Source organism: Bos taurus, chromosome 10, assembly GCF_002263795.3.
Source record: "Bos taurus isolate L1 Dominette 01449 registration number 42190680 breed Hereford chromosome 10, ARS-UCD2.0, whole genome shotgun sequence".
NCBI classification, from domain to species: domain Eukaryota; kingdom Metazoa; phylum Chordata; class Mammalia; order Artiodactyla; family Bovidae; genus Bos; species Bos taurus.
Window position 1 is genome coordinate 88,298,583 of NC_037337.1, and position 23,997 is coordinate 88,322,579.

At 48.6% G+C, this 23,997-nt stretch overlaps 1 protein-coding gene across 1 annotated transcript; it reads left to right on the forward strand.

Moving 5' to 3' along the window:
• The first annotated feature begins 177 nt into the window (after nt 1-177).
• Nucleotides 178-15,868, forward strand: CIPC (CLOCK interacting pacemaker). Its single transcript, NM_001075242.1, has 4 exons — nt 178-223; nt 5,499-5,686; nt 9,421-9,590; nt 12,377-15,868. Exons 2-4 carry the CDS (start codon nt 5,551-5,553, stop codon nt 13,265-13,267), a joined length of 1,197 nt encoding a protein of 398 aa, NP_001068710.1. The 5' UTR covers nt 178-223; nt 5,499-5,550; the 3' UTR covers nt 13,268-15,868.
• The last annotated feature ends 8,129 nt before the right edge of the window (nt 15,869-23,997 follow it).

The following is a 23,997-nucleotide window of genomic DNA, read 5'->3' on the forward strand; positions in this document are numbered from 1 at the left end:
TCGGTGGTGCCGGGTCATCCGAGCCGCGTCACGTGACTGGCGAAAACCGTTGCCGAGGCTGCGGGGAGTGGGGAGGAGAAATGGGCGGGCGGCCGAGAGGGGGGATCGTTTGAGACGCGACGACGACGACGACGAGGTTGTCATGGAGCCGCGAGGCCGGGCTCGCGCATGCGCCGCCGTACCCGCGGGTCGTCCGCTTGTGGAGCTGCGACCCCGGTCCTAGGTGAGCGACGGAGGGCTGCGGGGGTAGGGGAAAGGGGTTTGGGCGAGGAGCCGGCGGAGAGGAAGCGGGCGCCAGGGAGAGGAGGAGGGAACAGGCAAGACGGAGAGCGGGCACTTTCGGGGTGCCGAGGGCCAGATGCTGGGAGCTGGGGGTGATTGGAGCAGGGGGTGATGCTCCCTGCCCCGTTTAGTCGGTTGGTTTTGTTGCGAGGGTTAGGACCGCGTGGGAGAGGAGGTCACGGGTGAGGAGGGGTTTGTGTGTGGGGACCAAGTAGCGCTGGTAACCCTGTGAGGGTCCTGCCCGCGCCCCCCCGCCCCGGTTTGGGGTTGTGGGGTAGGGGCGCGGGGTGGGTAGCGCCCAATCTGGACCCGGGGCACAGGTGTGCTTTTTCCAGAGACTCGCTGTCACCCACTTTGCTGGTACTTTCCGCCCCCCGGGTGACCAGCTTGTGCCAGGCGTGGTGCCAGGGGGCGGGGAGGTGGCCGAGAAGGTGGCCAGTGCCAGGTACGGAGTGAGTGGTTGCCAGTGGGTGGGTTCAGGGGACCTCCGATCCATCCAGGCCCCAGGGCACCGGGCCGCAGCCAGGCTCCCTGTGATTGCCCAAGTCCTGGCAGTACTTGCATGGCCTGGGCGTTTGCCCTGGCAGGCTGGTGGCATGCCAGTCACAGCACAGTCCAAGGGTCTGCCCAGTTCTGCCCTGCTGAGCCGGCAGGCTGGTGGGTGCCTGGAGGGCGCTCCTGCTGTCTGGCGCAGATGTATCGTGGGCTGGTGCGAATGGGGAGGGGCGGTGCGCACTGTTCACTGCGAACTCTTCTCCAGGCAGGGGGTTTTGAGGAAGTTCTCTAGTCTCATCTAATCTTTGAAAGAGCAAAATGAGTAAGCCATACATACCTGAGGACATTTGTATGGAATCCGGGTTCGGGACCTTTGACCAGAATTTACAGCCAAATCGAAGCATGCAAATGTTTGTGAAAGGGAAGAGGAGTATTGGCGATGTAGGTAGACGGTTGGCTGGTGGTTTTTTTTTTCTCCTTTGTTAAAATCCACAGACATCCCCCCAGATTGGTATCTCTGAAAATGCAGACCAAGAGAAAATGACTTCAGAGAAAAACCTAGTAATGCATTTATAATTCCAACTGGGATTACTCATGGCTTTCTGGGTGGTAAAGTCTTAATTTTCTCTGGCGGTGTATCTTTATTGTATTTAAGCCTCTGCTTGGGCTTTCACCGCACACCTCTGTCTGTGCACGCCTGTTATACACGTGACACATTTTAAAGGGAACTTGAGCTCTCAGGAAAGTTGCCAAGTTGTCTATTACAGAGGGATCTGCAAGCAGCTTTTCAGATCCTTCCCTTGTGTACCTTGGGCCTCCTTTTTATCAGAAGCCTGAATCTCCATAGAGATTGTGGATTAGACCAACCTTTAGTTTGGCTGCTGGATTTAAAGGCAAAATGAGGGGTGGCTTAAAATGAGGCGTGGATGAAATACCTGTTTCCTGCAAGAGACCAGACCTAGACATTAAATCTTGAGGTGACCATGGTGTTTGAGGTGACCAGGAAATGCAGACTCCTGACCTTCAAGCCGTTCAGGTGTTTTGGTGACAGCTAAGCTGTTAGAGCTGTCCTGAGACTTGGCTGGACAGAAGGTTTGTTGGAATTTATTGTTCTGAGTATACCTCACACATGAATTGTTAGGGGCTGAGGTTGCAGAGATGAAGTCAACCCTTGAGGCTGAAGAGATGAACAGATAATTAAAGTCTAATGTAAGAAGTGCATAAATAGGAGAACCAAGTGCCGTGCCACGCTTGTTAGAATTTTTTATCTTACACCTATGGATGTAAACCTCTAGATATATTGGTTCACTTTCTGTTGGGAGTTTTAGTGTATACTGCTCTCTCTGGGAACCTTTTGGACCGTGTGTTACATGTGCACTTATAAGAGGCCTTTTTCAGGTCAATTCAAGCTTAGCTCGGAGTCCTTCTAATGCAGAGTTAGGCTCATGGATCTGAGATGTGTGTAAGACAGTTGTCGTGGTTTCCAGTCTGTGCCAGGAGTCAGAGATGGCACAGTGGGTATGAGCTTGGTAACCCATCTTCAACGCCTGGTCAGCTTATGAGTGTCTGACTTTATTGTAAAATGATAACGACCCGGAACATAATCTTCTTAAAATTCTCGGACTTTGCCACCATCGTGGCCACCAGTGGTAAATGCCATCACTCTGCCTCTCTCTGGTCGGGGGCCTCGTCTGTGCTGTGTATGAATGGGTCTGTTGTTCACTGGCTAACTGGCATCTTCAGCGCCACTCCCAGGAGGGAAGCACGTCTCTCAGAGGAAAGGTCGGATGGCATGTAGCCCTTTGTTCTGATGCCCACTTGAACTTCTCCGGGACACTGAGATTGCTGAAAGAGAATTTTACTTAGGACAGAGGCTTTCATATTTTTAGCACTTCCACATCGAAAGCAGTCACTTTCTTATTCTGAAGTAGATTATGCAGTCTCTATTTCCAATTGCCACCAATTCCCCAGAATCTAAAATTTTTACATCTGTTCTCCTTTTAACGTCCACATTTTAGCATTTTGACCCCACAATCAGTATTGTCCTGAAAATTCTCAGATGAGCGGGATAAATTCCTGTGTATTTTCTGTTCATTGACTGCAGCTTAATAACAGTAGCAAGACCTTGTTCCTTGTCTTGTTGCAAGGATTGTGGAAGAAGTTGGGATGCTTTATCTCAAATGCCTGTAAAATAATCCATTTCATAAGATAATGTGAAACTTCGTCACGTTCTGAATTAGTTGCAATAGCCATAAGCTACCTTCCCAATCTAAATCAGTAGCAGGGTCAGGCTTGAATTTAGTCTGATGGCCCATCCACCAGGGAGAGCTGCTGCTGTTTTTGAAGAAGCCCTCTGTTCAGTTTCAGACAGCAGTATACACTTGTTGGGTTTCATACAAAAGGACCCATATTTAATTAGAGAACAGTTTTGCATTTTATTTTGCTTTTTAAACTGACTTGTCCGTGCTGTCAGACTTCCTCACTGTCCAGTGGAGAGACATGCTTTTGCATAGTGCCATGAGAGGTGTGACAGGGCCTGGGAGACCTGGGTTCGATCCCTGGGTTGGGAAGAAGTCCTGGAGAAGGAAATGGAAACCCACTCCAGTATTCTTGCCTGAAGAATCCCATGGACAGAGGAGCCTGGTGGGCTACAGTCCATGGGGTCACAAGAGTCGGACACGACTTAGCGCTGTCTTTTTTTTTTAATGAGAGGTGTGACAGGTGCTTTCACGCACGTGGGACTAAATGTGCTCCATCAAAGAGTGCTCAGCATGGAGCGGACTGAGTGGGGAAGCCGCTGGCCTTGAATGAGTTAGATACGGTACAGACTAATTTTTATTGGGAATTGTATTTAATTCAGGCTCGTTCTGATCAGCATGCATGCATTAGTCCACTTCTACTGTATGCAAAAGAGCAAGAGAGCTGTTCAAGGATGCCTGTAAGCATCCTTGGCTTCTATTTAATTTTATTTCCAATCCCTCCTCTGCTTCTGGAGTGGTTGATGTTCTTCACTAGATCCTGTATTAGCAGAAACGTTCACACTCGGCATTTTGAGGGTGTTTTTAGATATGCAGCTGTCTCACAGGGGGCCCATGTTTCTCTCTACTCAGAAGGACGAACGGATGGAGTTGAAAATGAATCATGAATAAGAATGCCACCAGCTGTAGCTTAAACGTACCACCTCGTCCATTTGGGCTGTCATGACAAGACACCACAGACCACGTGGCTTATAAACCACAGAAGTTTATTTTTCCCAGTTCTGGAAGCTGAAAGTCCAAGCTTAGGGTGCCGGCATGGTCCAGGGACAGCCCTCTTTTGGGTCACAGACTTCTCACTGACTGTGGTGCAAGGGCCTGGGGACCTCTCTGGAGCCTAAGGCACTCATCCCATGAGGTGAAGCCCTTGTGACCTAAGCCCCACCTCCTAATACCATCATCTTGGGGGATTAAGATTCCATATATGAATTTTTGGGGGACACAGACGTTCAGACTGGAGCACTTACCAGTTGCGTTGTTGTTGTTTCACCTGTTGGTCCGCTGTTCTCTTTATCCCTGCAGTATCCTGTGTTCTTACTGTGCCGCCTCTCCAGCTGCCATCCCTTGGCTGTTCAGAAAAGAAAGTGAAAGTGTTAAGCTCAGGCGTGTGTCCGACTCTTTGCGACCCCGTGGTCTGTAACCCACCAGGCTCCTCTGTCCCTGAAATTCTCCAGGCCAGAATACTGGTGTGGGTTGCCATTCCCTTCTCCAGGGGATCTTCCCGACCTGGGGATCAAACCTAGGTCTCCTGCATTGGAGGCAGATTCTTTAGCATCTGAGCCACCATGGAAGCCCTGGCTGTTCAGAGGGCCCTGTTAAAATATCTTGAAGGGCTCATTGGTCTCACAGTTTGCGCTGTTAACCTATTTCTGGATCTGCTTTGAACTAGCTGTGTGTCACTGGATCAAATCTAGGCGTCTCTCCAGAAAGAGGGGAACCAGGTCTATTCGATTCACTCTGTACCCCCCGTTCCTAGCACCATGCCTAGTTCACAACAGGCGCTCAGGAAATATTTTAAAATGACTGAATATAACTTATCTGAGCCTCAACTCCCTCTTCTGTAAAATGGGATAACAACTGAGAAGGACGTTTTGAGGCTCAAATGAGATAATCTTAACATCAATAATGTTACGGGCGTTTGTGGATCAAAGCACTGTGTATCTGGTCTTCCGTGTGCATAGACGCACTTTCTAAGCCAGAATGTGGCATGCATATATAAGGAGTTGTTTTTTTCTCTGTTCACTACCTCTAAAGAACTGAAAGGTTAATCTGAGAAACTACACTCTGGGAGGTGGCAGAAAGTCTCGGGCCTGCGGAGGTATCCTGGGAAGCAGGCCTGGTCCGAGATGGGCATCCCCTCTCCTCTCTTCTCCCTCAGGGAGCATTCCAGAGAGCTAATCAAATGTGCCTTTGTTAGCAGTTTACAAAGCTTCCACTGAATGGTCTGTGTGCTTTGCATTTGTAATGGAATTAGAGGGCAGGGAGAGGACAGTGAGCCTGCCTTTGGGTGGAAACCATTCTCCTGCTGAGTAAACGTGTAGCCTTTGTCAGCTGAGACCTCTGAGAAAGTGCCTGCAGAGAACGTGGGTGAGGCCCGTGTCCTTTGCCCCGACTTTACTCACAGCTTGCTCACCTGTCCCAGCTCTCCAGGCAGTGACTTCTTACGTAACTGTTGTTTTTTCACAGGGCCGTCCAGATGAAAAGAGTACTGATGAGTCCCCTCGCTGCCCAGTAAAACATGGAGAGGAAGAACCCGTCCAGAGAGGGCTCTCGAAGGCTGTCAGCCAAACCAAGCAAGGGCTCAGAGATGAAAAAGGCGGCTCGTCAGCTCGGCCTGGCAGCCGCTGAGTCAGATAAGGACTCTGGATTTTCAGGTTAAAATTACCTTATCCTTTCTACACTGTAGTGAATGATTTACCTGAAAAATGTCCTCCGTAAAACTCATTTGTGTGATAAGGATGGGAAGATTTCACCCACAGGAGAAATGAATGGCTCTCTGGTCTCTTAAAATGGTAGTTCTGTTGCCACATGGCAGGGTATTCATCAGAGTCACAGTGGGGTTAGTTCTGAAGGAACGGTTTGACGTCTTTTTTCAGCTCAGACTCTCAACTTCAAATCTTACACGTTTCCCACTGTGGCAAGTGGTTATGGGAGAAAAGATATAAAATACTCATAATTCTGTTGTCTTGCCTCCTTTCTCACAGGAATAGTTACATTGCAGTTACCCTGCATTCCAATAATCACATTGGAAAAAAACTGCATGTTGTCACCACATATAACAAATTTAACAAAGGTAGTATATAATTTGTTAAGATATCTTTTTTCTAAGAAAGTATTTTGTTAAGTTTAAAAACGTTTCCTCCTGACAGCTCATCCCTGCCAGTGTTTGCTCTTTGTGCTTGGTCTGTGAGTCTCCTGGCCCCATTCCAGACCTGAGGACCTATTAGAGACGAGAAAGCAGGACACTTTTTCTTCCTAGTTTTTCTGGAAGAACTAGCTGCATACCCAGTAAATCTTGTAATTTTGTGCTGAGGCTTTTTTTTAATCTCCAGGTCTGAGAGTAGTGGCTTAAATACGGCTTGAGTGGCAACATTTTTGGCCCAGGGGATGCAGAGGGGTGATGCCAGGGGATTTGGCCTGGGCCAACATCCCGAGAGCAGAACCCTCTCCTGGAGGAAGATTTCTGTTTTCCAGCCCACAGGACTAATCAGTCCATCTTGTCGATTTATGAATTTATAGTGAGAAATGCAGCTCTTAGGAACCCTGAACTCTCTCACCCTTAGACTGGTAAATTTTCTCTCTGTAGGTCAAGCCGCAGGGGAAGCCAGGTTACCAGTAGATTGTTGCTCAGAGAGGAGCAGAGCACCGCGTCAGGGATTAGAATAAGGGCAGTTCAGGAAAGTTAGGGCCAGCATATAGCTCTTTGGGTTTTTCTTCTCAATCTTTTCGCATTGTTTCCCAAGCTCACCTCATCATAAGGCTCGTCTGATGGATTTGTTAAAAAACACCAGGCCCCTCTCCTGGAGATTGTGACATGGAGGGTCTGCGGGGAGGGCCTGGAGTGTGGGTTTCCTATTTTTACAAGTGTCTCTGGTGATGCCTGTGATCAAACAGGTTTGGGAAACTTTGCAGGCCTAGTGTCTTTTTTTTTTCTCTCTGTCTTAATATCATATTTGTTTTTTGTTTTTTATATATCATAAAGGTAATATGTGCTCGTTGTAGAAGCTTAGAAGTTTAGCTACATGCAGAGAAGAAAATAAATATTGACCGTAACCCCACCCCCTGTTGTTCTCAATACTGCGGCCGTTTTGGTACTTCCTCTAACAACCTCAGCTCCATCAGGCCGCCTGTTTTGTAGCATGTTGCGCAGTCTGGGTAGTTTTTCTGCAAGTTTCCTGTTCTCAATGCAGCAGTGCTTTAAGAAGTTTTGTGCTGTTCCGACATAAGGCAGTCTTAAAAATACTCAGACTCATGTGCCCCAGAAGGTGGTCCTAGTGAAGGCCTCCAGCCACTTCTGGCCAGGTGCCAGTGGTGTCATCGCTGCTGGAGTTATCCTTTCAGTTACCTTGGGATGTGTAATTGGCAGTTATGAATTAGCTGAGTCCATATTTAGGTTTTTCGCATTGTCTCAGTAGTGTCCTTTATAACTGTTAGTCTTTTTTGTATATTTGCTTGTTTTGGGCACAGAACTCAGTTGAAGGTTGTGCATTTCATTTCATTGTCCTGTCTTTTCGATCTTCGTTAGTCTAGAACAGTTCCCTTGTCTTCCCTTTTCTTTCCTTTCTTTTTTTCATGAAATCAGCATCATTAAATGATTAGGCCTGTTGTTTTGTAGGATGTTTCACACTGCAGTTCTCTGGTAGCTTCCCCAGTATTAGAAACAGAATAAACATTTTTTAAATAGAAAACTAAATTTTTGATGTTATATCCTCATTGCAACACATGAGGTGACTCCTAGGTTTGTCTTATTCTTGGTGATGCTCTGATTAAGGGAGTAATTGTAGACCTGATTTCTTTATTATGAAAGTATTCCTTTCTCTTTGTAGTTAATAAGCAGTTTGTGGGATGATACTTTGAGATTGTGTGACTCTCAACAATTGTGTGACTCTTTGCCAACAGCCTCTTGACCCTGGTTTTTGCATCCATTGATGATGCTTACCTGAACCAGTTATTAAATTTGTGGTTTGAAAAATGGTGATCTAATTCTGTATCATTCCTTTACATTTTATTAGCTGTTGATCTTCTTTAAGGAAACACTTCTCTGCCCCCTTTTTTGAGCATCACTGGGGATTCACGGAATTCTTTTCTGATTTGGTTTGTCAACCCATTATCAGTATTCTTTCTGATACCAGGTTGTCCCACATTGGGTCAGTGGGGGTCCCTTCTAGATGGCACCTGTGTCTTGGACGTGTCTCGCATTTGTGTTTGAGCGCTTCCTTGCTTTCTAGCCTAGACAGTAAGATGTCTAGGCTTCCCTGCCAAAGACATCAGCCATTTCTCCAAGGAGCCCGGGTTTCCTTTTCATGCAGAATGGTATTTGCATAGAAAACAAGATACATGTACTGGGTACGTACTTTTCTCCTGAAGTTCTTTGTTTCCAGCCCAGTAGTCCTTAACTAAAGGTGCACATCTGGATTACTTGTGGTGCTTTGTGAAAATACGTGTGCCTGGACCCCAGATAAATCAATTCCATAGATTGAGGGGAAGACCCCAAGACCCATAATTTCTGAAAAGCATCTCTGGAGAATCTGATTAAAGCAAGTGTTGACAGTTGCAGTCTTCTAAATTATAGTCACATTCCAGTCTTGCCTCATCCAGACGACACTGAGATTTTTGACGAGCATCTAGGGTATTCCCAGCCTCCTTACTTGCAGTCTCTTGGTTTACTCCAGCAAGGAACTAATTAAGTCCTTTCTTTATGGATGTCACGTAGAGCAACCTTCTTTTCTTGGCCGTGGAGAGAATCTTTCCATCACCCGTTGTACAGGATCCCCAGTAGGCACACTCAGCATGCATTTAGGACACTAACAAAGGAGGTGCTTAACTGGGTGGAGGAGGAAAACAAAGACAGACATCCTGAGCCTCCGCTTGATGAACTTATCCAGACTTTTACAGTTAGGGAACTTAGGAGGCATCTATTTTAGTTTCAGCAAAGTGGTAAGTCTTGGGGTTTTATTGTTATTTGTTTTGGTTATTACTACATCATGTGGTGCCCAGAGCCACTAAAGATCTTCATCTTTTCTCAGGTTCCATGCACACTCCTCTCCCTTTTCAACCACAGATTCTTAAAAGTAATGAGCTAACTTTGAAGCCTTTACCCACTTCTGTAGATTGGCGATGATTACTTTTACATGAACCCTAATTGATGCTGGCTTTTGTCTATAAGAGAGTTAGAATGGAGTCTGCTGTCCTAGGGCAGTGATCCTTAATCTCTTGGGGTAGGAGGGATAATTATGCATCCCATTGAGAATCCCATGAAAGATAGACATGCTGGAAGAATTCTCAAAAGCACGGATCACAAATGTTCCATTTGCTTTCAGGGGGTCTGTGGCTCCCCAGGAGGACTGGCTGGGAGCCTGAGTGAACTGACTGTTTCTCTGCCCAGCAGATGGGAGCTCAGAATGCCTGAGCTCGGCCGAGCAGATGGAGTCCGAGGACATGCTGAGCGCCTTAGGCTGGAGCCGAGAGGACAAGCCAAGGCCAAGCTCCAAGCCCGCGAGCGGAGCCTTCCCAACACTGTCCCCCATGGTGGTCATGAAGAATGTGCTGGTCAAACAGGTGAGGAGGACCGCGCGCTCGTCACTTCTTTGCACACTCGAGTTTCTGAGCTTCCTGTGCACAGAGTTTCTTTGCGCCAAGGAGGGATGTGAGAAGCAGACCACCAGAAACCACACCAACAAGTGCTGTGCTCCTGGGAAGAGGGCGTGGCCTTTTAGCTACTGACCTGGACTGAAGAGAGGAATACAAGAGGCAGGACGTGTATTCTCATTTTCCAGACAGTAAGACTGCACCCCTCATTTGTCCAAAGGTGTCTGGAATACCTTAGTCATGTTTAAAGGAACCAAGCAGAAATGTTCTATTATTCCACAGTACATCTAAGATATAACAGAGTTTAGGGTTGAAGCAAAAGGCTCTTTTAATTTGAATTTCCCTGGGGACTTTGAGAAGTATTTAAGAAGTAGAGGCAATTTCCCTGTTTCTCATGTTATATTCTGAGCATTTTCTTAGTAATCAGCCAGAGCTATGTTATTAGCGAAAAAGCAACTCTTTGGTATAGGTATGACTTTACCAGCAGACCCCACACAGCATTGCCATAGAATTGAATAGTACCTTGTTTCAGGTTTTATTATATAACTATGCAAATTATGTGGTTATTATCTAGATACGAAAGAAAAGATTTAGATGAAAAATCTAAGCTTAGCTCCAGTGTTTGAGTCAGAGAACTCAGTCGCATGAACTTAATTAAAGAACATGTAACCTTATCCTGCTTTTCTCTGAAACAGACTAGTCCTCTCGTGGTTCTGTTAATGAGGCTGCTTGAAGCTAGTGAAGTTTGCAATCTGGCTGTGTGTAGGTGACCTTCCCACCTTAGGTGGAAGAACATGGCTGTAGCCTGATAGGAAACCCTAATGTCTTAACTCTTACCTAGTTATCGCTGAGCAACTCAAACTGATTTTCAACAAGGCAACCTGGTGAGTTTGGAAAAAGAATTTGAAGGTATTTGCTTTGACAAATCATATGTCAGCTGGAAGCACGGCTCTCCTCTCTGAAACGAGGAGATTTGAATAAAGACATGAAATGGAGCCCAAATGAGGTTGTTCAGGCCCCACCAGTGCTCCTCAGAACTCCTGTCTCCTGCTCTTTCCTCTCTGCCTTCCTCTCCGGCCCCCTTGTCGCTCTTTCTTAGGCGTCTGTGTTTTTTGTTGTGGGTGTTGTAGCTCCGGAAGGCAGAGAACAGCCCGCAGTTGCTGGTGAGGAGGCGGGCCCAGCAGAGCCGTCGTCTTCAGGATAAAGACCCACTGGGAAGGCTTGATCAGGAGACAGGAGGCTTGGGGGCAGACTGACCTGATGGAGCGGTCTAGGAGTTTTGTGTTTTCACATATGCTAGAATTCCAGCACATTTCAAATTTTAAAAATCTTTGCTTATTATATAATGTCTTAATTATTGCTGCTTGGTTTTAGGTATTTTTCTCTTGTGAGTCTGATTCCAGTTCTGTCACCAGACTATGTCTTCTTATAGACAAATTATTTCATCACTGTGGACTTCAGTTTCCTCATCTTTAACATGAGGCTTTATGTGAAATGATCCTGAGATCCTGTGCAGGTCTAAAATCTTGTCTGGTATTCCCTTAGATGATTTCAACAAGAGTGGTATCCTTGTACAAATCTAATAATTGGTACAAACAGACTAAGTCAGTGGGCATAACAGCAGCACTAGAAAGAGTAATCTTGGGAAAGCAATGAACTGGGTATTTTCTGGGTCTGTTTGCCTTGGAGGTCAATCCCTGTGGTGTGATTGACCAAGGGGACAGCCTGAAGTTTTGCTTGTGGCTGAGCTGCACTGGGCTGATCTCTTCTTTGAAAGACTCCTGATTTCTGTGTCTCCTCTGCTGGGGGAGCGTGGTTGCTAGGCCCAGCATTGCTTGCTTGTTATTGCAGCACCTCTCAGTATACTTGAACACCAGGAGGACTCCAGAATGGACTTTCCAGGTCATCCCACCCTTTGCACAGGAGATGCACTGTAGTTGAACTTGGCTAAGAGTTCCTAACCAGGTACCTAAGGATCTGAAATGTATGCAAATCAGGTGCCCACGTGGGAGCATCACTTTCTGCAGATAAATCACGTGACTCCACCAAGGGGGAGAGCCTCTGTCAGGGCTCTCTCTGCCTGGCCTCAGGTGTTTATGACTTTATTCTCAAATCTCCTCATTTCAGTGAGGAGAGCTGTGCTTCCAGCCAGGCCCAAAGACAGGAGAATACTGAGACAGCCATGTGAAATCACACCCAGTGTGGAAGCCCCGCAGGTGGTGGCTGTTACTGCCTTGCAGAGCTTTGTGGTTGTTGAGGGTCATTGCCATAAAAGCAGACCTGTGGACTCCTGACAATAGGTAACTTTTTAAAAAAAATATGTAACTTTTTAATCAAAAGTTGATTTCAAGTAAAAGAAATTCCACAAGTAACTAAAGGAAGACCTTACTTTGGTGTAAAGTCACATTTATGGTATTGAGACAAGCACGTTTTAATTTACGCCAGCAAATCGTACTGTCCATACTTTTACTGCCTCAGTTGTGGCCTTGACTACGTCATTACTCCACGTACCTACGCTTTTCTTTTTCTTGAGTGACAGCACTTGAATTAAAGATAGCCATTTCCTCCAGTTTTCCCTTAAGAGAGAAAATCTGCGCTGTCAGACTCAAGTGAATATTGAAGCCACTTTCATCTCGTCTTATCAAGAAGGGCTACCCCGTGTGTGGGAAGCTCTGTCCTTCCATCTGAGTATGTGCTTTGCCCCATGGACAGCCTCGGGTAACAAGCAGTTTGCCACTCTTTCCCTTTGTCTGCAGGGCAGCAGCTCTTCCCAGCTCCAGTCGTGGACTGTCCAGCCCTCCTTTGAAGTGATCTCTGCCCAGCCACAACTCTTATTCCTTCATCCGCCTGTCCCGTCTCCTGTCAGCCCGGGTCACGCTGGTGAGAAAAAGTCGGACTCCAGGAACTACTTGCCCATTCTCAATTCTTACACCAAAATAGCTCCTCACCCTGGCAAAAGGGGCCCTGCCCACAGTGCAGAAGAACGAGAAGGCGGCATGCAGAAGAAGGTCTGTACTGAGAGACTCGGCTCCGGCCTGTCTGCTCGCGAGCCAACCAAGACCGGTGCTGGCCCACCCCAGCCCCCGACCCCCGCGCCCCCCAGCACCAAGCTTGCCGAGGACTCGGCTCTGCAGGGCGTGCCCTCCCTGGTGGCAGGTGGCAGTCCACAGACTCTGCAGCCAGTGTCCAGCAGCCATGTGGCTAAAGCTCCCAGCCTGACCTTTGCCTCCCCCGCCAGCCCCGTCTGTGCGTCTGACAGTACCCTGCACGGGGTGGAGAGCAGCTCCCCGCTGTCCCCGCCGGCGGCCAGTTACAGCTCCGCTCTGTGGGCCGCCGAGCACTTCTGCCGCAGCCCAGATAGCTTTCCAGAGCAGCGGCAGAGCAAGCACAGGCGCTTTCAGAATACCCTGGTAGTCCTGCACAAATCTGGTTTGCTGGAGATCACTTTGAAAACCAAGGAGTTGATTCGTCAGAACCAGGCAACTCAGGTGGAACTCGACCAGCTCAAGGAGCAGACCCGGCTGTTCATAGAGGCCACTAAGAGCAGGGCTCCTCAGGCCTGGGCCAGGCTGCAGGCGTCTTTATCATCAGGGTCAGGTCATACCGGCAGTGACCTGGAAGCATTCTCTGAGCAGCCAGACATATAACATCGAAGGCATATTCTCCTGTTACTTGAGTGCTTCTTTTTAACTCTTTTACTGTTACTACTCCTGTTTCCCAAAGCTTACATAAGATCTTTTCCTTTTAAACTCAGACTGTTCAATGGTTCACTTACGAAGCCACACGCCAGGACCTGGCTGCTGTCTTAACCTGTGGTCTATGCAGTTTACCTTTGTCTCTGTTCCAGCGAGGACCTCAGGTTTGGGTGCCCTTGAGTCCCTCTTCCTCAGCCTGCAGGCAGTTTGATGGCTCACGGGGCAAAATGTGAGAGGTGATTGTGCGGGGCCCTGCTAGCTGTCACCTCCCGCCACCCCACTCACCAGCCCTGATTGAGGGTGCAGTGACGCAGACGAGCGCACAGAGCAGCACCTGTCAAGTCAGGGAGCAGGTGACATGAGGAACCCTTCATGGATCTTCCCTTGAAGGTCTTAGTCACAGACGAAAACATAAGAGGAGGGTGCTTGCCTTCCACAAGGCCCTGTGCCCTTTGGCAGAAACCTGAAATGTTTTGGCACAGATTGCTCTTCGGATGCAAGCACTTAATCACTAAAAGCTTTGTTTTTTTAAACTTGAAAGTCAAAGAGAAAGAGTAGCACTGTTAACTCTTACACTTTAATCATAAGCCAGATTTTTCTTAAACTGGTAGGCGAAATACTTCAGATTTGTAAAGTATAGAATGGATTTAGGACCATCTGGAGCTACAGTTGATGAATTGCATTTTTGACTCATGCAGTCTAAAGAAAGGAGAAATGGCTAGCATCTCTTGGTTAGGAGCTGGAAGATTCTAGTAATTTATGCCTTTTTTTCCTCTCTCCTTTTGAAAGAATGCAACCTGTTTTATATGTTAAAATCTTAAAGACAGCTTCATGGTTTCCAATTGTGTAATCCAAGTCAGCCCTCTGCTACCACTTTTTTTTCCTGCTTGTTTTTACAAAAGAAGAAAGAAAATATTAAGCTTGATTAACTTTGAATTAAAATCATTGCAAGGTTATGACATACAAGTCTACAAAAAATTGGAAAACATTCTTGTTACCCATTTTCTTTCCACATCCAGAGTTTTCATTTGTCTGATGTCACAGTGATGTGGAGCAGTCTTCCGTGTTTCTTTTATGCGTCGGATTTTGGCAGTGAAGCCAGAGGTATAGTGGGTTCTGTGAAGTAGAAGAGTATTATGAGGACTTGCAGGTTTTACACACTTTTCTGGCTTCATTGTAAACCAGATTTCTAGGTTGTAAAGCTGCCAACTTCTTATCCTCCCATTTAAAAAATTTCATTCTCTTGAAAATCTTAAGAAATCCTGTATGACCAACTTCATTTTTTCTGCAAGGAAAATCGTCTTGAAGTTCTTGCAAGGCCAGAAGCTAATGCTCATATTTACTATGTAGTCATAACTCTTCATATAGTTTTAAAATTACAAGGCTTTGAATTGCCTGCATTTTGTTCTCAAACACAGTTTAGAAATAAACAACCCGGTAAACTCTCTTAGACTCTCCTGATCAACACAGAATTAGTACCTGCCATGTGCTTTCCGGAAGAGTTTCAGAAATCGGAGCAAATAGGTCCTTAAGCAGGCTCAGCTGCTTTTAATATTTTTTCTCTTGGCCCACTCCCTTTGCCTCCCCTCCATCTGTGTGGTGCTACCGCAGCTCCGCTCTGCACACCATGCTAGGAAGCTTCCTTTTTGGCAGAATATGTTTGGCAGCAAAGCCATAGAAACAGGTGCATTCAGAACAGCCTGGGCACCAGGCATGAGTCTTACTGAGTCAAAAATCTGAACACACTTGCTGAGAACCAAATTTACGCCATCGGAAAACTCCCCTGTGGAGCCGTACGCGTCTTGGACTCTTCTTCCTAGATGAAGGTTTGCACTTCCCTCCTGTCAGGCAAAGATGCCGAAAGCCATCAGCAGTGCTCGCTGCTGAGGGGCAGGGGGAAGCAGCACCCACCCTGGCTCCTCTCTGATCTTGTAACTTGGTGCCGTGAGTCCCTCTAGGCTGTTGGCATGGGTGTCTTTCCCTAGTGGAGGAGTAAGCAGATGAAGCCAGCTAGAGAAGCTGGTCCACCAAAGAGACATCCACTGAGACTAGCAGACGTGTGGGGCCAGAAGCCAGACAGACAAGTGGAGGAACCTCAGAGTTGACGCAAGGACCCGCGTTGGTCTCACACGGCTGTAAGTAGTCACGGTCTCCTGATGCGTGACCTGATCTCATCTGAAGTTCTGCGGCAAAGCTGCTGTTTTCTGAGAGCCGTTCTTAACTCACACCAACCCTTAAGGTTTGGCAAGATGGTGTTGGCAGTGTTGAAAGACATCTAGAAAAAGCTGCTGATTTAATTGGTTATGGGAATGGAGTTTGGTGACATTTGTAATTTATTACACTCTCCTTGCTTTTATTGATTATGGTATTGTCTGAGTTTGATTCCTTTGGCAGAACAGTAACTCTCGTGCATATATTGAAGTGTCTTTCCAGCTATGAATTCTTTACGGTAGAGGTTTCTTTACCAAATGTGAATTCTTTTGAGGAAGTATGAAGTTTTGTAGAAACTGACTGTGAAACGTCAGAGAAAAATAAAAGTCACTTACTTGAAAACTATTTGGCCTTTGGGATTTATAACTGCTTAAAACACTGAAATCAAGAGTAAATGTTTGATTGATAAAGGTTTCATACACATATTCTCAAGGTATTTGGGGATATTGAGATTAGACACTGAACTTGTGGAAATTCACTGTTCAGACTCCCACCAGTGTGAACTTAAAGGCGATGCAGTCACTCTTAAGATAAATGGGTGGTTTGACATTATTCTCTAGAGTCATGGAGGGTTTATATTGGGTAGGTTGGGAGGAGAAAAGAGAATACAGTCCAATGGTTTCTTCCATCTGATACGATACTTTCACATACGGAATTTTTAAATGACAAAACCACTGTAGTTGTCTACTGGGATAAACTAAAGCCACATTAAGTAAAGATCTTTCTACTACAGGGAGGTCCTTAATGAGTGCCTCTCCATGCCTTTTCGTTCATACTTCTCTGAGTTGATTCCTGAGGCTCTGCTCCTCCTCAAAATTCACCTACTGAATCTCAGTGGGGAAATCTGTCGAGTCTTCCCTGTCCTGAGGCCAGTCAGGACACCCCTCCTGGGATTTTTTTAAGTCACTGGAAAATAAGAAACTTATCCTCATTTAAAGTCCTGAAGGACTGTCATAGTCTTAATTCTTACAGCGTTATTCCTATCCTACACAATTTTTTAAGCAACTTTTCAAAATATGGCTGGAAGTGGCCCCTCATGAAACAGAGAACCAGCCTCCCATAAGAGATGGAGACCAGAGACATGGGAGCCCAGAGTGGATCCTGAGAGGCTCGGGAGAGCTGGGTCACTCTCACCGTTGCTCCTGGCCCTTTGGCGTGATTCCTGCGTGTGGAGACACTAGCCTGTTGCAAGCATGTCCGCTTCATCCACGTCCCTTGGGGCATCACTGCAGAGCGTGGCCTGGTGCGGTGGGGTCCAGAGCCCTGCATGCACCTCTCCCATCTGTCCCTCATTGGCCGGCTGACTTTGGATAGGCATCCCTCCTCTCAGTGGAATAATGGAGCATCGGAAGTTGTCCTCTCTGGGGTGCTTCCCAGCTGTAACCACGTGTAAGATCTCTGGCTGTATTACAGCGAGCCTGATGGTATGTTATCTGACAATAACAGCTCTTCCTCAGTTTACTGTGGGGTTCCATCCTGATAAACCCATCATAAGTTGAAAATACCCTAAGTCAAAAATGCATGTGATCCACCTAAATACCGAACCATCATAGCTTAGCCCAGCCTCCCTTAAACGTGCTCAGAACACACACATCAGCCTGCGGCTGGGCGAGCTCATCTCACACAGGCATTGCAGGCAGATTCTATACCATCTGAGCCACCATAGGGGCTAACAAAGGTTAGGTGTATCGTGCATTTTTGACTCTGGATAGCTCACGTAGTTTGTTGATTGTTGCACTGAAAGAACAGAACAGCTGTCTTGAGAATGGTGGTGAGTGTATCTGTTGTTGACCCTCGCGATGGCATGGCTGACCGGGAGCTGCCCACCGTGAGGACATAGGATTGTACCGCACGTCACTCGGCCAGAGAAGAGATCAAAATTCCAAGTAGGGTCTCTACAGAAGGCCCATCTCTTTTGCACCATTGTAGAGCCGGAAAACCCTAAGTCAGAGACCGCCTGTAATCTGTTAAATTTTAAAGAAAACCCTGGGGTGCCCACAAAGCAGGTTCCTAGTGCTTAGTTGATTTTAAAGCATTCTGTCAGATTCTAAACTTATTATATGTGGCTGGGAGAAGCGTTTTGCCAGGCTGCTTTGATTTTGATTACCTGGTTGGAGCTCACATGGATTCACTCATTCGCATATAAAAGACTGCTCTCAAATGAAGAAATATTACCCCCAAAGGAGAATAATGGGGCGAAGAACAGACTCATTTAAAAAGACCCTGATGCTGGGAAAGATTGGAGGTGGGAGGAGAAGGGGAAGACAAAAGGATGAGATGGTTGGATGGTATCACCGACTCAATGGACGTGAGTTTGAGTGAACTCTGGGAGTTGGTGATGGACAGGGAGGCCTGGCATGCTGCAGTTCATGGGGTTGCAAAGAGTCGGACACGATAGAATGACTGAACTGAAATCACATTGTGTCCTTTCCTAGTCAGTCAGCTGCAAATAGCTATTTCCTCTGAAATGAAGGACATTTAATGGGATTTTACGTTTTAGAGAGTATGTCAGTGTTCTTTTATTTTGTTCTGGATTTCTCTACCCACAGCCTTTAACACTTCTTCTTCTGGCCCACTCCCTTTGCCTCCCCTGAACCTGTGTGGTACTCCGCTCTGTGCATCGTGCTAGGAAGCCTCTTTTGAGACAGTATATTGCTGCATGTTTTATAAGGAGCCTCTTAGGTTGTTTTACAGTTATTTTAATGGTAAATAGTCATAGACTGTGCAGATATGGTGGTACTTTGTCAGGACTTTATTCTGGACCCAGGCTCTGGGTGTCACCTTTCATCCCCACCGGGAGGGGTGTTAGAGACGGGATGAGGTCTGCCTGGCTGACACGGAACGAGCAGAGTAGCTGGAGAGAAAGAGGTAGCAGGAAGCAGCTTTATCTGTTTCCTTCATTAGAAGAGGAGACATTCGGTCCACTTGACATGCTGAGATTATGGTGAAGTACAAAAAAAAAAGATGTCTCTGAAGTGTTTTTTCAGTTGCTCCACAGAGCAAGGTAGCTTCTGTGCACAGAAGCCCAGCAGTGGAATTCACGTGATGGCATTCCACCCCTGAAGGGCTGTCCTTTGCTTGGAATAATTAACACCGTCTTCTACCAAAATCTCATTGACAGCTAATGGGAAGAGAGCAAGTCTCAACCCAGCCTCTTAACTGGTTTCCCGGAAGGAGGTGCTTTGTGGATCCCTGGACTCCTGTGAGCACTTTGGCTTTTTCCTCTCAGAATTCCTCCTCCATTCTTACAACACGTGGCACTCCCATCTCTTTCTGAAGGATGGTTATGCAAGACATGAGAGAATTGCTTGAAAGAACAGCCTGTGTGGGTCCTGCCTCAAATTTACAGCATCTGGAGGAGACGAGAAAGAAAGAAAAGCCTGCAGAGTAACACAGGGAGTAGGTGGAAGCTCTTAGGAGATGAAAGGGAATGAAAACTGAAGTAGGACCCCGAGGCCAGCCCGTGTGAGTCAGGTCGGTTGATGAGCGTTTTGGGACAAGGCCGTTGGAGTGGCTGGCGAGCAGGAGAGTAAAAATAGCTGCCTTTACTTTTCCTAAAACCTCACTTCATCTCAGGCATTGCAGGGGCCCTGGAAGACTGCTCGCTAGTTCTGGTAAATGTTTGTATAACAGAGGTGGGCCAGGGCCTCTGTTCTCCAGAGGCACCCACAAACCTTGGGCTGCTGCCTGGGCAGATGGGAGCGCTTGGCCTGGAGCCCATCCTTCGTCCGGGGCCGATAGCATGGCAGCTCCCGAGTCCTGGCCAGAAACCCCAGATGTGTTCCTGCCTGCTGATAGGAAAACCCTAATACCACTCCAGAGAGCTGAGCTGAAATTGCCATCTCTGCTCAGCCCTGATAACAAACTCATGTCACCCCAGAGTCAGGGGAAGAGAAGAAGCCGAAAGACCCCCACAAATACACTGCACCTTCGGTAGGCCCTGCGTCCTGTTCGACAAACGCAGGAAAGCCTGGTTCTGGAGGTCAGGTGGTCCCCACAGAGCATGAGTCATTCTGACTCCTCTGTTCTCCAGCAAGGCTTCGGGGCTGCTCACCTGTCACTGGGCTGCTCAGTAAATGCAACTGAAGGTTCACTTAAGCAAGACACACAGAGGAAGGGCGGTGGACCACCCAAGCCAACAGCCCAGGATACCCGTAGCGGACAAGGCAGCCCCAGGCCTGGGTCAGACGCGGTGCTTTCACTGATGGTCACTGATGTCAGTGAGGCCAGGTGGGCCAGGGTAACTTCAAAGACGTTTTTTTAAAGCCTCAAGCCGATGCTTGTCTGTCTAGTACAGATGTATTTGGAAGTTTGTGCTGCTTGTGTTCTTGAGGCGTTCTCCAGGCTCAGTCACACTCTGAAGCCCCTGACGGCTCAGTTACCAGGGTTGCCCGTTGTGCAGTGGCAGGACTGGCCTCCTGGCCCCATTAATGGCAGGGCACTGAGAAATGTGGGAGAGCTTATACCCGGGCGTAAATGTCTCTCACACTGATTTTTTTTAATCAAGGGAAGAAAGTGCTCCTGGAGAAGGGCATGGCAATCCACTCCAGTATTCTTGCCTGGAGAATCCCATTCTCTCTGCTTCTGTTGGAGTGGGAGGTTAGAAGAGACCCTCAGTCAATCACTCCTTTGATGGTTTGTGTCTCACCAGGTCTTACACACCCAGAGTTGGGCGTGTGAGCCTGGGCAAGGTGATATGGCCCACTCCTACTTTTGTTTCAAAGATTAATGTTTTGATAATCTTTGGCTTTAGCATCCTTTGATTAGGGCAAGAGTCCTTCATGTTAAACTGCTAATTGAGAACAGAACTGTTGATAGAGGCACAGTATATGAGTTGATAAGTTTCACTCCCAACATCCAGTACACTAGGAGAGAGTTCTAGAAAGTGGATTATCCTGTTTGGTGGCACCTTCAGACCTTAGGGCTCACCCACAACAGCACCTGCGTCCGCTTTCCTCAGCCTCCCCCCAGCTGGTGCCAGCAGAAGCATTCACATGACCCCAGGCCTGAACACCTGCTTAAATTTTGCACTGTAGGCACCTTCTTGCCTCACCCAAGGCCCAGTCCTGGCAGCACCAAACGCTTCCTGAGGCCCAGGGCCCACGTGGCCCTGACCTTGGAGCCCTCACAGCTGAGTCAGGAGACGGGACTCACAGAGAGAGCAGCAGGGCAAGGTGGTGTGACGTGCCCAGGTCAGCTATAGACCAGAGTTGCAGGAGCTCTCCAAGGCCTCAAAAGGAATGCAAGGTGAGCTGAGATTTGAGCTCAGCCTTGGCGTCAGGTGGAGTTTGGATAAGCTGCAAGGAAGTTCAGTTCAGGCGCTCGATTGCGTCTGACTCTTTGTGACCCCTTGGACTGCAGCACGCCAGGCCTCCCTGTCCATCACCAACTCCCAGAGCTTGCTCAAACTCACATCCACTGAGTCGGTGATGCCATCCAGCCATCTCATCCTCTGTCATGCCCTTCTCCTCCGGCCTTCAATCTTTCCCAGCATCAGCTGCTGGGACCAGCATTTTAGCCAAAGGAAAGAGACAGGGGCTTCCCAGGTAGCCCAGGGGTAAAAAATCCGCATGAAGGAGACGAGGGTTCAATCCCTGAGTTGGGAAGTTCCCCCGGAAGAGGAAATGGCACCCCACTCCAGTATTCCGGCTGGGATAATCCCGTGGACGGAGGAGCCTGGTGTGCTGCAATTCATGGGGTTACAGAGTCGGACATGACTGAAGAGCTGCACGCGCACACAGAGCCTGAGTAGAGGCATCATGGTGAGAGGGAAATACAACTTTGGACCTGGACCTGGGTTTCTGCATGATCCTGGCAAGTTACACAACCTCCCTGGGCCTCACTTCCAAGTTTGTTAGATTACTGTGCCATAACAAAAGGCTACTGTGCCATAAGGTGTAGAGTTGGCAGGGGGGAAGGGGGGCTCAAGGAACTAAATGTACAATCGTTACTGCAGGTGAAGCAGGCAGTTGAAGGGGCGAGGATGGGCCAGCTGGACTGGCCTGTGTCCAGGGTCACAGCCTGTCACATAGACCCAAAGAGGCTGTAAGCAGCCCAGCTCCCTGCCAGACTTCCACACTCTGCTGCCCTGAAAACAGATTCCCCTCCTTAGCACATACCTCGCAGAGTACTTGGCAAGCACGCTCCCCAGTCCTCAGCCTCACCCCTCTTTAGGGCGGTTCACCAAGGGGTGGGGAGCTATTGAGGAATCGGTATTGATTGGAGGCCCCACCCTAGCCAGGATCGCTGTAATCTCACACCTGGCCCAGCCTCCTGGCTGGTGACTCAGCTTGCAGCCTCCGCACATTCCGTCCTCACACGTGTACTGGGCGAACTTCAGGCCCCCTTGCTCACATTACTGCCACACGCCCCGCCAGGGCAGCGGGTCTAGCCTGGGCTGCATAGTGAAAGTGTCAGTCACTCAGTCGTGTCCAACTCTTTGTGACCCCATGGGTTGTAGCCCACTGGGCTCCTCTGTCTATGAAATTCTCCAGGCAAGAATATTGGAGTGAGTAGCCATTCCCAGCTCCAGGGGATCTTCCCGACTCAGATTGAACCTGGGTCTCCTGCACTGCAGGCAGGTTCTTTACAGTCTGAGCCATAGTGGAAGGCCTTAAAATCCCGATGGCCAGGCCACACCAATTCTGTCAGATTCTCTGGGAGGTAGGACCTCCCTTCCCACCCCTGCCAGTAATTAAGGTTCCTTAGAGGACGTGCCAGAGAAGGCGATGGCACCCCACTCCAGTACTCTTGGCCTGGAAAATCCCATGGACGGAGGACCCTGGTGGGCTGCAGTCCATGAGGTCGCTGAGGGTCGGACACGACTGAGCGCCTTCACTTTCACTTTTCACTTTGATGCATTGGAGAAGGAAATGGCAACCCACTCCGGTGTTGGAGAATCCCAGGGACGGGGGAGCCTGGTGGGCTGCTGTCTATGGGGTCGCACAAAGTCGGACACGACTGAAGCGACTTAGCAGCAGCAGAGGACGTGCACACTAAACTGGGAATTACTGCAGCGGCTCCCCCTTGTGGGCTTGGGCTTGGGGCCAAGGAGAGGGACTAGCCCTGCACGGTGCAGTGCGATCCAGGGCATGGCCATCTCCAGGAGCTTGTTAGAAGTGCAGAAGAATTATAGGCCCATCTGCTTGCAAATCTGCATTTTTAGCAGGTTCCCAGGTGATTCCTGCACACTGTCAAGTTGGAGAGGCACTGGCAGCAGCTTCCAGGAGACGCTCCCAGCGGTCCAGGTACACAGCCAAGTGTTTACACACGCCATCTCGGTTCAGCCTCACAGCCTCTCTGCTGTTACACCCTCTCCGACAAACAAGGAGATAACCCACCATTTGTTCAACAAATCCTTATTGAGTGCCCAATAGGAGAGAAGCTCTGTTACCAGGGACTGGGGATCAAAAACGATGCTCCCCTGCAGATCAAGTACTCAGAGGCCAGTGGGGTATGACGTCATCATCATCGCTTGACAGCTGTGTGTTCCTGGGTGACACCCTTGGCCTCTCTGAACTCCAGTTTCCTCTTCTGCTGATCTGGGCTGTGGTCATTATTCAGTGATTTTCTTCCCTAGGCAGAGTGCTCACCTGAAGGCCTGGATCTAGCCTGAGCTCAAGGATGGTTGCTGTTGTTATAAGAAAGAAAAAAAAAAAATACTGCAAGGTTGTGGGGGGAGGTGCAGTGGGGCGGGGTAGAGGGACACCAGGCTCCTGTGGATGCAGAGGGGCAGGGAAGAGAGTGAGGTCGAAGATCTTGGACGCCAAAAACTCCCAGGAGGTGATGCATGGGGGAAGGGCCAGGGTGTGGAGGAGGCCGCCTTGTCCTCGCACTCTCTGGCCCGATTTCTCCGGATCAGGCTGGTTCTCCCCACTTTTCAGACGAGATGAGTCAGACCACTATTGGCAGCGTGAGTCTGGGCCTCGATCCCGCCGCTTTGCCCCTTGAAGCTCTTTGCGGCTCCGGTGAGGAGAAGACACCCCATGCGGCCCCTCCAGGCTTGGATCGCCTCCCAGGTCCTCTCCGGCGCGCCACCGTGGCCTGCGGGGCGCGGGCGCCCCCTTCCCGCCGAGCCGAGTCACGGCAGCGAGCCCTGGCGGGCCCCAGGGATGCCCAAACGCGACGCGGAAGCGCAGTCCAGCCAGGGTAACACCCAGCCCCCCGCGGTCCTGCACCCACGGGGTGAGCCCGGGCTGTGGAATTGCGACCCTGGCCCACGCAGGGGTCTGAGCAATCGGTTTAGGGGTTTCGTGTTCCCTCGGAGTACACCACCGTTTCCTGTAATTTAATTTTCTCTCCTGAAAGCGTTGCTAATTAAATCCTTTCTTCGGCTAGCAGTCGTTCCCCTCCCTTGCCCCTCTCTCCGTTAATTACCCAGCACGTTGCCAGGGAGTCCTGGCCCCCACTGCCAGGCGTGCCCAGGTGGATGGACCTCGCTGCTGGGCTCTACTGGCCGCCTGGGCGGCTCC